Genomic DNA, 14210 nt, shown 5'->3' with positions numbered 1-14210 from the left:
AGACACATTGACTATCCTGTAGACACATTGACTATCCTGTAATGACATTGACTATCCTGTAGTGACATTGACTATCCTGTAATGACATTGACTATCCTGTAGTGACATTGACTATCCTGTAGACACATTGACTATCCTGTAATGACATTGACTATCCTGTAGTGACATTGACTATCCTGTAATGACATTGACTATCCTGTAGTGACATTGACTATCCTGTAATGACATTGACTATCCTGTAGTGACATTGACTATCCTGTAGACACATTGACTATCCTGTAGTGACATTGACTATCCTGTAATGACATTGACTATCCTGTAATGACATTGACTATCATGTAGACACATTGACTATCCTGTAGACACATTGACTATCCTGTAGTGACATTGACTATCCTGTAGTGACATTGACTATCCTGTAGTGACATTGACTATCCTGTAGTGACATTGACTATCCTGTAATGACATTGACTATCCTGTAGTCACATTGACTTTCCTGTAGACACATTGACTATCCTGTAGTGACATTGACTATCCTGTAGTGACATTGACTATCCTGTAGTGACATTGACTATCCTGTAGTGACATTGACTATCCTGTAGTGACATTGACTATCCTGTAGTGACATTGACTATCCTGTAGTGACATTGACTATCCTGTAGTGACATTGACTATCCTGTAATGACATTGACTATCCTGTAGACACATTGACTATCCTGTAGACACATTGACTATTCTGTAATGACATTGACTATCCTGTAGTGACATTGACTATCCTGTAATGACATTGACTATCCTGTAGTGACATTGACTATCCTGTAGTGACATTGACTATCCTGTAATGACATTGACTATCCTGTAGTGACATTGACTATCCTGTAATGACATTGACTATCCTGTAATGACATTGACTATCCTGTAGACACATTGATTGTTTGACTGTCTCCTCCTCCACTGACTAACTTATTTGACCCCTCTGCTGACTGTAGAGTCCCATGAGGCGGGCCGTCAGTCTGGCCCTGGTCCAGGCCTGGTAGACCTGGGGGAGCTGCTGTCTGAGATCCGCCACCTGAGGCTGCAGCTGGAGAGGAGCATCCAGACCAACACCGCCCTGCGCCAGAGACTGGAGGAACAGCTGCTGAGAGGCCCCAACCGCCCTGACACCATCAACATCAACTACCTGCTGTCAACGCCAGGTACACACACACACACACACACACACACACTCAGACTTATGAACAGTGTGTCGTGGTGTTAACACGGCTCCTGTCTGTGTTCCAGAAGAGGGGGGCAGGTCTCCAGGCCGTGACGGCTGTGATCTCCTCCGTCCCTCCTCCCTCTCTCATGGTGAGCCCTCCTCCCTCTCTCATGGTGAGCTCTCCTCCCTCTCTCATGGTGAGCTCTCCTCCCTCTCTCATGGTGAGCCCTCCTCCCTCTCTCATGGTGAGCCCTCCTCCCTCTCTCATGGTGAGCCCTCCCTCTCTCATGGTGAGCCCTCCCTCTCTCATGGTGAGCCCTCCTCCCTCTCTCATGGTGAGCTCTCCTCCCTCTCTCATGGTGAGCTCTCCTCCCTCTCTCATGGTGAGCTCTCCTCTCTCATGGTGAGCTCTCCTCCCTCTCTCATGGTGAGCTCTCCTCCCTCTCTCATGGTGAGCTCTCCTCCCTCTCTCATGGTGAGCCCTCCTCCCTCTCTCATGGTGAGCCCTCCTCCCTCTCTCATGGTGAGCCCTCCCTCTCTCATGGTGAGCCCTCCCTCTCTCATGGTGAGCCCTCCTCCCTCTCTCATGGTGAGCTCTCCTCCCTCTCTCATGGTGAGCTCTCCTCCCTCTCTCATGGTGAGCTCTCCCTCTCTCATGGTGAGCTCTCCTCCCTCTCTCATGGTGAGCCCTCCTCCCTCTCTCATGGTGAGCTCTCCTCCCTCTCTCATGGTGAGCTCTCCTCCCTCTCTCATGGTGAGCTCTCCCTCTCTCATGGTGAGCTCTCATCCCTCTCTCATGGTGAGCCCTCCTCCCTCTCTCATGGTGAGCCCTCCTCCCTCTCTCATGGTGAGCTCTCCCTCTCTCATGGTGAGCTCTCCTCCCTCTCTCATGGTGAGCTCTCCTCCCTCTCTCATGGTGAGCTCTCCTCCCTCTCTCATGGTGAGCCCTCCTCCCTCTCTCATGGTGAGCTCTCCTCCCTCTCTCATGGTGAGCTCTCCTCCCTCTCTCATGGTGAGCTCTCCTCCCTCTCTCATGGTGAGCTCTCCTCCCTCTCTCATGGTGAGCCCTCCTCCCTCTCTCATGGTGAGCTCTCCTCTGTCTATTTTGCTACATTCTTTCAAGATAATATTTCCATTATAAGATCGGAAATATCATTTGACAATTCAAAATCAAATTTTGCTGTCATGGATTATGAACATCAACCCCCATACGTTAAAAACAGTTGTTTCACAAATGAAATCCTCAACATGCTCACTTGATCCAATCCCAACATGGTTCTTCAAAAGTGTTTTTGACAGTTTAACTGACGATGTATTAGAAATTGTGAACTGCTCTCTAACAACTGGAATCTTTCCCACTCCCCTAAAATCTGCCATCATAAAACCACTACTTAAGAAAGAAAAGCAAGATAATTCTGTTATTTGTCTCTTATCATAGATGCTGGTGGTGTATCAGTTCTTGACTTGTTAGATTTGAGTGCTGCTTTTGATACAGTATATCACAGTATTCTAATACATCGTTTAGAAAACTGTGTTGGCCTCTCAGGACTTGTATTAGAGTGGTTTAAATCTTATCTGGCTGGTAGACATTTCTCTGTTGTCCTGTGCGACTCTGTTTCTGATAATGTTGACATCACATGTGGGGTCCCTCAGGGGTCTATTCTTGGTCCCTTGCTCTTCTTCCTGTACATGATCCCATTAGGTGGAATCATCAGAAAACATGGTGTACATTTTCATATGCTGGTGATACTCAGCTGTACATATCTGTATTGCCTGATAATTCACATGCACTCAGCTCGCTGGAGAATTATCTCAGAGATATAAAACTTTGGATGTCCAACAATTTTCTACAACTAAATCAGCCAAAACTGAGATTCTCGTCATCGGACCAAAACCACATGAAGACAAACTGTTGAATAGGGAATGGGAACCTTGCTTTCAAACTGTCTGTGTGTCTCTCTCTCTCTCTGTCTGTCGCTGTCTCTCTCTTTGTCTCTCTCTCTCTGTCTATCTCTCTCTGTGACTCTGTCTCTCTCACGCTGTCTCTCTCTGACTCTCTCTCTCTGTCTATCTCTCTCTCTCTGTCTCTGTTTCTCTCTCTCTGTGTCTGACTCTCTCACTTTCTCTCTCTCTCTGTTTCTCTCTCTGTCTGTCTCTCTGTGTCTCTCTGTCTCTCTCTCTCTCTCTCTCTCTCTCTGTCTCTCTCTCTGTCTCTCTCAGATGTGAAGCGCCAGGTCCAGTCGGATCTGGACGGTGTGTCTCAGTGCAGTGGCAGTTCTGAGGACAGTTTCTCGGGCACGCCCTCCCGCCTGGTTCCTGGCCACCGCCTCTGGGCCAACCGGACCGGGCGCCACGTCCTGGGTCTGATCGAGGACCACAACGCCCTCCGCAAGCAGATCTCCGAGGGCAGGAGGCTCACCCGCCACATGGACGCACACCTACAGGACTGCCTCCACTCACTGAGCCAGCAGGGGTCAGACAACAGGGTGGGTAGTACACAACTACAGGACTCAGACAGCAGGGTAGTACACACCTACAGGACTCAGACAGCAAGGTAGTACACACCTACAGGACTCAGACAGCAGGGTAGTACACACCAACGTTTTTCGGTTTATGCTGCGTTCCATTGAAAGTCGGAGGTCAAGTTTGTCTGGAACGCAGTGCTTCTGTAACTTGTTTGTTCATGCCGAGCGGAGTTGAGAACATGGCAACAGTTTGAGGAAGCCCCGGATTGCTACAAATTTGCGTTGTAGAGTCATTTAGTTTTTTGCTTTATGTGTGTCGTAATAATGCATAAGGCGCATATAATAATAATAATAATACATGGCACTCAAGGTCGCCGTACAACAACACATTTAAAAACAGTTACAAAATTCAAAATACAAAATACATAGAAATATACAGTATAAAACATAGCTAGTAGCAGAGCAGCACGGGAACAGTAAATCAACAGGGATACGCCAGAGGCGAGGGGCGGAGCGGCTGAAGGCTCTAAACCCCATGGTGGACAGACGGGCTGGGGGGACGGTCAGGTTGATGGAGGAGGCAGACCTGAGGGACCGGGTGGGAATGTTGATGTGGAGGAGGTCGGACAGGTATGGAGGGGCGAGGTTATGGATGGCCTTGAAAGTATGGAGAAGGATTTTGTAATCGATGCAGTGTTTGATGGGGAGCCAGTGGAGTTGGTGTAGAATGGGGGTGATGTGACTGATGACAGGGGTTCTGGTGACAATACGGGCAGCAGCGTTCTGGACCAGTTGGATCTTGTGGAGCAGTTTGTGGGGGAGACCAAAGAGAAGGGAGTTACAGTAATCTAGGCGGGAAGTGACGAGGGAGTGCACCAGGATTGCGGCGCTGTTGGGAGTGAGTGAAGGGCGGAGGCGGTTGATATTACGAAGATGGAAGTAAGCAGACCGGATGGTGTTGTTGACGTGGGAGTGGAATGAAAGGGTGCTGTCGAGGACGACACCCAGACTCTTAACCTGGGGGGAGGGGGAAACCAAGGAGTTGTCTATTGGCGCTTTTCCACTATCGTGCCAGCTCGGGTCGACCCGGGTCAGCCCTGTTCTTTGGCGCTTTTCCATTGAGCGGCCTGGATCAGCACGGCGCGGTACGGCACGCTTCTTTAGCTACCCTTCGAAGGCAGGAACCTTTTTGAGACCCGGAACCTTTTTGCCAGGCTGCGTGTGACGTGTGACGCTGCACACCGTTGATTGGTCAATGGAAATCGTCATCCCATGTTCATAGATTTCTTCGCTAACCGCCATCTTTAAATACCACATTCGCTCTTGGAAAATGTCACTACAGTTTCTGTAATAGCTTATTAATAAAGATTCAAAAAATTATGCTGACCATCGTATTATCTTAGTTTAATGTCATTTCAATGCATCATAGAACTTTTATTTACAACAAGCATAACACAAAAATCGCTATTATGCACCGTCTTTGCCCGTGAATAACACCGGCTATGAAGGTGGTACAAACACAATACTCCTTTGCTAACTTCACCATCGGTATACGGTCATTTTGAGCCCTTAACCACCGCGCTGACACCCCGAGAAGTTATGCTTTTAACCGTAAACTCAATGAACCGGGAGTTCACCCGCTGCTGCTCGCAGCACCGCGCCTGCTGGTTTAAACTCCTGTTGACAGCGGGGGGAGAGAATAGTTCTACCCGGGAATTCGCTCCGCGCTGTGTCGACCGTGATAGGAGTGTAGTATCGACACCATTCAAATGGTTTTGGATTCCCTGTCCTCTCCCCTATCCGGACACGTTTGAATTGTTATCCTAACCCACGGTAAGTCACAGTTATTAACCCGCAAAGGGCACCGTCTTTGCCCGTGAATAACACCGGCTATGAAGGTGGTACAATCACAATACTCCTTTGCTAACTTCACCATCGGTATACGGTCATTTTGAGCCCTGAACCACCGCGCTGACACCCTGAGAAGATATGCTTTTAACCGTAAACTCAATGAACCGGGAGTTCACCCGCTGCTGCAAGCGTATCTATAACGAACGCGGAGATTGTATGAGCCCCGCGTCAGTCAGCCTTTCCGTAGAAATACATCGCTCCGTTATATATCTAACGTTACATGTTTTAAGGCTGATCTGTGCATGATAGTGCTGCATTATGTTGATCTATTTATATCGATCTATTCTTGCCAATTCCTTATTACCAGTGGAAAGGGGGATGGCTAAAACACTTTGAATGGGATAGATAGGACTTTCCGTTCAATGAAGCATGATACTCGCGAGTTCATCTCGCTTTTCCCCCTGTTGATGTATTAAACAATCTAAGCAATCTAATCAGAGCAGTTGTTATTATGTCTCAACCCTCCGATTCCTGGGACATCACATGCGGGATGACCTGACCTGGAAGGACAACACAAAAGGCACCATCAAGAGGGCACAACAGCGGCTATACACCCTGAGATGCCTCAGGAAGGAACACAGCAAGCAGGAGATACTGGTGACCTTTTACCGCGGCGCAGTGGAGAGCATCCTCACCTACGGCATCTGTAACTGGTTCTCCAGCTGCACAACAGCGGAGAGAAATGCGCTACAGAGAGTCGTGAGAACAGCACAGAAGATCACCGGCGCCCCCCTCCCCTCTCTGGAAGAGCTGTACAACACACGCTGTCTCAGGAAGGCCTCCAAGATCTCCAGGGACCCGACCCACCCTGGGCACGTACACTTTACCAGGCTGCCCTCAAAAAGGCGATTCAGGACCCTGGCCGCTAAGACAAACAGACTGAAGAACAGCTTCTACCACAGGGCCGTCCAGGCCCTGAACACAGCAAAGACCTAAGTTCTGGGCCCTGGACAGTCTGGACGGATTGTATGGCAGCTGCTGGACTGAAAAAAATCAGGTGTAGTGCTGAGGCACAAACATGTACATTTCAAGCCTGCAAACTGTGACACTTTAAATAACGTGAAACAATACTATTGTGCAATATGACAACCCTAGTCGTCTATCTGTACAGTATAGTACAGTGGATTGTGTACATAGCCTTTATTTATGTAAACCAGCTCCTTCCCTTCTTGTGATTTTTTTAAATGTTTTTTTTTTTTTCCTTTCCTAACACCAGGGGAGCCACCCCTCCTAAATTTCGTTGTTTGGTACCTGTACTGTAGCAATGACAATAAAGTCCATTCCATTCCATTATTGATGGATGTGCCATTTTTGATGGACAGCAGTGAGCGGATGACTTGATGTGAGCATGTATTTGACTAATGCCCATAGTCTTGCTCCGAAACCGGAGCTGTCTACAGCGGATTCAAACTACCGTAATTCATGAACTATATGCCCAATCTAAAAAATTCAAAGAGTTTCTGAAAGCAGAGAAGTTGCACTTTTTGAACAGTTGAACTTTTTTAGGCTTATTACGGTAGTTCACCAACAAAAAAAGCACAGTGCTCAACGTGTCAGGAGAAATAAAAATAGAATTGTGTCGGCATTTCCCTGGTTGCGAGATCTAAACTAGTCTACTAGAACTGAAAGCGGCAAGTTACAGGCACTTAACATTACATGTTGTAAGGCTGATCTGTGCACGATAGTGCTGCATTTTGACAATATTCTTATCGCATTTCCCCCTGCTGATCTGTATAGCGGGGGGAATCTTATGACACTGTTATGACGCGTAACTCCGCCTACTATCTCCTGCTCCTCCTACTCGTTCCTGGTCTCTTGTGTATAGTGGAAAAGCGCCAATACCCAGAACTGTTCAAAAGCGTGCCGAAGCGAGCTGAGCCGAGCCGAGCCGGGCCGTATAGTGGAAAAGCGCCATATGTTGAGGGTGAAACTGGGGTGCTTGGTGAGTGTGGATTTGGAGCCAATGAGAATGACCTCTGTTTTATTACTGTTTAGTTTGAGGACATTTGAAGTGAACCAGGATTTAAGTTCATGTAGACAGGCACAGAGGGAGGAGGGAGGGAGGGTGGAAGTGGGTTTGGATGAAACGTAGAGCTGGGTGTCGTCCGCATAACAGTGGAAATGGATGTTGTATTTACGGAAAATCAGACCAAGTGGGAGTCATATATGAGTCATATATGGTCATATATGTCATCTATACATGTCAAGCCTAAAGTACACTTTTACTTTAAATTCTTCCACAGGTGTTTTTTTGTTTATATATATATTTATATTTGTTATATTATAATATACCAGGCATATTCTGCAATTTGTCTGAATGTAAAAGTTCCATAAGTATAAGCAAAATAAATTAAAGTAACAGTTTGTATATAAATAGTAGCATTTTTTTTTTTCTTAGAAACCGTGACCCAAAAAGCGAGGTTCATACAGAACCGTTGCACCCCTAGTCTGTCTGGACTAAGGTCTGAGTGTTGTCTTAGGGGATCAGTAGGGATGATGATGATGATGATGATGATGATGATGATGATGTGTGTGTGTGTGTGTGTGTGTGTGTCAGGTGATGCAGCAGCAGCTGAAGGGTGTGTCCAGCAGTGTGAGCACCATGCAGCAGGTCCTGGAGGAGGCAGCACGGCTGCTCAAGCTGGTCTGGAGGGTCTCTCTGCCCTCAGGCCCGGGGGGCGGCAGGGAGAACCAGCAGGTACACACCCACACCCCCCCACATCAAGGCCCAATCCCATTTCCCTTTTTTACCCCCTACCCCTCATTTTGGAGTGTCACTCGCTTTTCGGTTTGGCTTTCAGAACAGAGTTATGGGGTAGTGGATGAAATCTTGGGACAACCCTTCAAGACCCTGATACTGTCATCAGTAGTATCATAGTAAAAGCACGAACGCTCACGATTCGTTCACAACTTAAGTTTCATGCTGTCTGTTACGTCCCCAAATAACGTCCAGGGGATGAGGAGAGTAACAGTTGAATAACGTCCAGGGGATGAGGAGAGACTGGTAGCCAGTCTGCACTGTTATTAGAGGAGTGGTAACAACCCTGCTCCTACCCTGCCAGTCTGATATTAGAGGAGAGGTAACAACCCTGCTCCTACCCTGCCAGTCTGATATTATATACATAGCAGAATACTAGCATTTTTTTGTATGCTTGTTATAATGAAAATGTCTATAATACACTGAAATGACATTAAACTAAGATAATACGAAACGATTTTTAAAAATATCTATTATTAGCTAAGAAAATAATTACATTTGTGACTTTCTTTTGTTGCTAGTGCGATCTCCAGTATCTTGCAGATGATTCGCAAGGCATTCTGGGATTTCGCACAACACTCCGTTTGTAACTCTGTTCGGAGTGTGTATCTGAAAGAAACTCAGTTTGGAGGGTTATGTAGCCCTAGCACTTGGCCCTACCCCTACATGCAAACAAGAATTGAGACACCCTACCCTACACGTGAAGGGCTAAAATGGAGGGCCAAGGGGTGAATTGGGATTGGGCCCCAACTCTGCTGTGACTTGGTTCCATGTTCCAGTCCCATGCTGTAGAGCCTCAGCCATGGTTCCTCTTCTCTCTGGCAGGATGAGCTGCTGAACAGTGAGATCTCCCGTCTGAAGAGCAGGCTGTCCCAGCAGGAGAGGATGCTGAGTGGAGCCGTCAAACGCCTCCGCAGCACCAACCAGCTCAAGGAGGGCATGGAGAGGGTCATCATCGACCAGCGTAAGACCTCATACTGGACACTCACTTCACTCTAAACATACATGCTTACAATTGGATTGATGGGTTAGTAACTGAGGCCAGTCTGTTCAGTATGGTTCTGTTTCTGATGTTGTTGTTGTTGTTTAATCTAGTGTCGTTAACCCACGGAGTGCTGAAGAAGGCCAGAGGGAATCTCGAGGTGGGTCTCCTGGATCTGTCAGTTGCTGTTGAGACACCTCCAGTAGCAGCAGCCCTCAGATAGTCCTCGTCAGAGCAGCCTTCTCCCCTCTATTAACATGCTCTCATCTTTCTTCTCTCACTTTCTGTTTTTCCTGTTAACAAATCTCAAGACAAATTATTCTACCCTCTTTGGCCTGAAAGGCCTCTCTGGAGGAGCAGAGGAAGGTTGGTGTGTGAGGCGGCAGGGCTGGGGTGTTCTGATGCATGACTTGGTTTGTTTGTTCCGTGCGTTCCTGACTGGTTTGCATGAAACAGACTGGAAGCTCCTGGCCCACACGCATGCCTCGTTCCCCTAGCAGAACTGTTTGATTGGAGGAAACAGTCACATGTGGTTTGAGTGGTATTCCTCCTGTCATGGAATGACAATGACAACGTTGTTGTCCTGTGCTAGTTGTCATCTCTCCATGTGTGGTAAACTGATGTATGTCCTTCTCTCTGCAGGAGATCCCGGTCAATGGCCTGTGAGCCTTGGGTCTGCAGGAGTCCCTCCAGAGGGAGTGAGCACGCCTGTCCTGAACCCTGCCAGGCACAGTGATGCCTCCTTCCACTGCAGCTACTAGACCTGCCTGTCCAACCGTCCACACACACTGCCTTTCTAGCTACCTAGTGGACCTGTCAATCTCCCTCTCAGGTGTCTATCTCCGCCCTGCTGTACTACTGTCTATCTGCTTGTTGCCTTTGAAATACAAATCATATGTTTGGGGGATCTTACTGTACTTGCACATTACCTAGATATTGAGCGCTATGTTTGGTACTGAAGTTGTAAAAGGTTATTTTTATGGCTATTAAGTAACAGGTTTTTCCCTCCTGTCTTGTACTGTAAATATGGCCTCTTCTCTAAATGTCATTGTGATTATTATTTTCTTTTACCCTTTTTTATACAATAGAGACCTATTTTACATGGAGAAGATGTATTTTATTACTGGCAAAAGAGTCTCCTTAAGTTTGACATGTCAGCTGTGGGTCATTTGTACTGTTGTCCTCCAGGCTACATTGTGGGATGAGTAATGTGCAGAAGCATTAAAAAGTGCTTTGCTTTAAAAGGTGTCCTCCCTGTGTAGCTACACACACACACACACACACACACACACACACACACACACACACACACACACACACAGGTGATCTACAAAAAGTCCTTTATTGTCATATAAACATTTCTTTACATACAAATATTGGCAGCTGTTTTAATGTATTACTTGAAGCACAAAGAAAATTCATGTAGATGAAAACCGCACAGCACAAAAAAGGAAGCTTTTTTTAATTTATTTTTTTAAATGTGAAACACTGGTAAACCACCACCTCTGTCCAAGTACAAAAGTTACAGGATGATGTTGAAAAATAGCAGGTAGAGTAATTATGCAAACTGGACTACTACTGTAAATGGTTACTACATAAAAGTATAAATTGGCTAAATATGCCTTCATAGATGTACACTTGGTTTCACCTGGGTTGCCTTTTAGGCTACCCTACTGGATGTTGTCAAAGTGACCTATAAAACTAGGCCTGTGGAAAGACAGGACACAGTCAAAGACTTATGTTCACAATAGCACCAGAATGTCATCTTACTATCTATTCCCTTAGAGGTAAATGTCCATTCTCATCAGAGAGAGAAACAGCCTAGTGAAGCTGGCCCCTGGCAGGTAGCTAGGTCCTGGTCTTTGGTCATGACTGCTGGATCAGCCCCGGTGTGACACGGCTGGTGCGGGACAGCTCTCAGTTGTCACAGGTGCTTTTCCTAAATACTTTTGGCACAAGAGGAGATGTTTACATACCCGGCCTACAACATATGGCCCAAATACTGGTATCCTTTCACACAGTTTGAACAAATGGCCTAGTTAGTGTAGTCAAAAGGTTGTGCTATGACTTGAGTTAACAAAGACGATCCGTTTTCAACATAATGACGCAACACCGCAGCGATCTGTGGTGAGTTTCAGAAGTGGAAGGCGAAGTGCTGCAAGTATCCTTCCAAAAACCATTCATCCACAAAATGTGATCCACCCAAAGTGAACAATCCAGTTCCTCTATCTCTGGACATGTCTGACGAAGGCCTGGACCAGCTGGATGAAGGGCTCCTGGCCCTCCTGGCTGCCCTTGGAGCCCGGGGGGGTGGGCTTGCCCTGGGGAGAGGGGAGGAGGCCACTGGCGGGGGATGAGGGGGACCCTCGGCGGAAATAACGGGCCAGGCTAGACAGGAGGGTGCTCTGGAGGGAACAGGTTGGTGCAAAGATACGATATTAGACGTGACAGAAACAGTCATCAACATCTTACACATTATGTAGCGACTGAATTGTGTATCCAAGCACATTTCACAACTTTTTGGAATGGTGACACCCTTGCCGGATATTTCACAGAGCTCACGGTAGTGAGACACACACCAGTTCAGAGCTGAGTTCCTGTTTGAGCCTTTGCTTGTCTCTGGGTAGGACGGTGCGGTCTTTCAGACAGCGCACGGCCTGAGAGATGAGCAAATAGAAGCAGTTCTCCATGGTGAACATCAACAGAGACCTGAGGAGACACAGAGAGAGGGTAAGGAACTTCAGGTATCTGAGGGAGGGATGCAGGTAGTTGGTTTCTGCTCCCAGTCTCCTTACTTGAGGGCTTGGATTTCCTCTGACGAGGCCAGAGAGGCCACACTGAGGGAGGCTGGCTCTTTCTTCTTCTCCACCTGCACATAGAAACAGAACAGTCATGAATATACACTCACTGAACACTTCATTAGGAACACTATACTAATACTGGGTAGGGCCTCCCTTTGCCTCAATTGTTCATGGCACTGATTTCACAAGATATTGGAAACATTCATTGAGATTCTGGTCCATGATGACATTTTTCAGGTGCACTTTTCAAGCTGTGAATCTCCTGTTCTACCACATCCCAAAGGTGTTCTATTGGATTCTGGTGACTGGGAAGGCCTCTGAAGAACACTGAACTCATTGTCATGTTCATGAAACCAGTTTGAGACTACGTTTGCTTTGGGTACATTGTGGCAATGAAGGGATGTACATGGTCAGAAACAACTCAAATAGGCTGTAGCATTCAAATGATGATGGATTGGGTCCGTTAATACCAAAGTGTGCCAAGAAAACATTCCCTACACCATTACACCACTTGAATGAATGAGAAGGTGTACAGGTGTTCCTAATAAAGTGTTATATGAGTGTATTGCCTAGCAACAGACTCATTCCATTCATGTAAGTAAACCACCTAATTTGATTGAGTTCATAAGTGATAATACCTCTCCCAGCATGCTCAGGGCCACGTTGATCGTGGCCAGCAGGGTTCCAAAGGAAGGCGCCACGTCTGAGTCAAAGGCAGGGGTGGTGAAGCTGAGGACGAACAGAGTTCTGTACTCTGCAAGGTCCATACACTAACACAGGAAAGAGGAGACACGACATCCCCGTCAGTACACACAGTGTACAGTTTGTCTGTGACTTAATAGACAAACACAACGTTGTCCATCTGTTACAAACCAGGCAGCATCAAATCGTCTTAAGTCACTTTTGAGGAAAATTATGTTTTTGCCTAAATATCATATATTCTATATTATTTTACAAATAATATGTATATGTTATACACAGGTCAGGGGTAATAGAGAGTTTTGTAGGTGGAGGTAGGTCTATAGGTAGGTCTATAGGTAGGTCTGTAGGTAGGTCTATAGGTAGGTCTATAGGTAGGTCTATAGGTAGGTCTGTAGGTAGGTCTATAGGTAGGTCTATAGGTCTATAGGTAGGTGTATAGGTCTATAGGTAGGTGTATACCTGGTCCAGCAGGATCTGGCAGCAGTCGGGTGTGAAGTGTTGCAGGGTGGCCAGTGTTTTGCTGAGGATCTTCAGGAGGCTGCACTGCACCGCCAGTAGGGCCTTCTGCTCCGCCTCCTCCCTCTCCCCCCCACCCGCCGCCGCCTCGCCCCCGCCCGGCCCCGCCTTAGAGGGGGTCTGAGGGGCCCGCTGGACTCGCGCCATAGGGCCGGGGGGGGCGTCGCCATTCTTAGCCTGGTGAACAACATTACCATGTTTAGGGGTCAGGGTCAGGTTAGGGTCATGTTTAGGGGTCAGGGTCAGGTTAGGGTCATGTTTAGGGGTCAGGGTCAGGTTAGGGTCATGTTTAGGGGTCAGAGTCAGGTTAGCGGTCAGGGTCAGGTTAGGGTCAGGTTTAGGGGTCAGGGTTAGACAACACCACCATGTCTGGTTAACCCTCTAACCCTAACCCCCCCCCCCTCCCAGTCAGCTGGTTAAGCAGGCTCCTCTCACCTGGAGGTAGTGGTGCAGCATCTTCTTGCTGTGCAGCAGGTACGTACACGTCTGACACAGGTAACACAGGTTCACCTGCAGACAGGGACGACATGGGCAGAACCTCCTCAGTCAAACACAACAGGAGAGCTCGTCATCAACCATGGCCTTGTCTACCCATATCACTCATTCATCAATCAATCAATTAATGGATGAGGAGCGTTCTTCTGGCTGGTCAGGGGTGTGGTCAGGTCAGGTGTGGTCAGGTCAGGTCAGAGGTGTGGTCAGGTCAGAGGTGTGGTCAGGTCAGGTGTGTGGTTAGGTCAGAGGTGTGGTCAGGTCAGGTCAGAGGTGTGGTCAGGTCAGGTCAGAGGTGTGGTCAGGTCAGAGGTGTGGTCAGGTCAGAGGTGTGTGGTCAGGTCAGGTCAGGTGTGTGGTCAGGTCAGGTGTGTGGTCAGGTCAG

At 47.5% G+C, this 14210-nt stretch overlaps 2 protein-coding genes across 2 annotated transcripts in view; one reads left to right on the top strand and one right to left on the bottom strand.

Annotated features, from left to right (window-relative positions):
* Positions 1–10075, top strand: part of cdk5rap2 (CDK5 regulatory subunit associated protein 2) — a gene marked incomplete at both ends in the record, with an annotated part of 69150 nt that extends 59075 nt beyond the window's left edge. Inside the window, 8 exons of the mRNA XM_080529367.1 lie at positions 990–1196; positions 1282–1371; positions 3419–3684; positions 8132–8272; positions 9158–9296; positions 9428–9474; positions 9626–9680; positions 9957–10075. Of these exons, the coding sequence (XP_080385493.1) occupies positions 990–1196; positions 1282–1371; positions 3419–3684; positions 8132–8272; positions 9158–9296; positions 9428–9474; positions 9626–9680; positions 9957–10075 (1064 nt within the window). The remainder of the gene's footprint in view (positions 1–989; positions 1197–1281; positions 1372–3418; positions 3685–8131; positions 8273–9157; positions 9297–9427; positions 9475–9625; positions 9681–9956) is intronic.
* A 621-nt stretch (positions 10076–10696) lies between these two features.
* Positions 10697–14210, bottom strand: part of nup188 (nucleoporin 188) — a gene marked incomplete at its 5' end in the record, with an annotated part of 32170 nt that continues 28656 nt past the window's right edge. Inside the window, 6 exons of the mRNA XM_080528309.1 lie at positions 10697–11719; positions 11894–12023; positions 12110–12183; positions 12754–12885; positions 13277–13510; positions 13769–13843. Coding sequence (XP_080384435.1) covers positions 11540–11719; positions 11894–12023; positions 12110–12183; positions 12754–12885; positions 13277–13510; positions 13769–13843 — 825 coding nt within the window. The 3' untranslated portion in view covers positions 10697–11539. The remainder of the gene's footprint in view (positions 11720–11893; positions 12024–12109; positions 12184–12753; positions 12886–13276; positions 13511–13768; positions 13844–14210) is intronic.

Source organism: Nansenia antarctica (genome assembly GCF_963989245.1).
Source record: "Nansenia antarctica genome assembly, chromosome: 4".
Classification (NCBI taxonomy): domain Eukaryota; kingdom Metazoa; phylum Chordata; class Actinopteri; order Argentiniformes; family Microstomatidae; genus Nansenia; species Nansenia antarctica.
The sequence above is the reverse complement of the archived record's forward strand: the minus strand, read 5'-3'. Positions and strand labels throughout refer to the sequence as shown.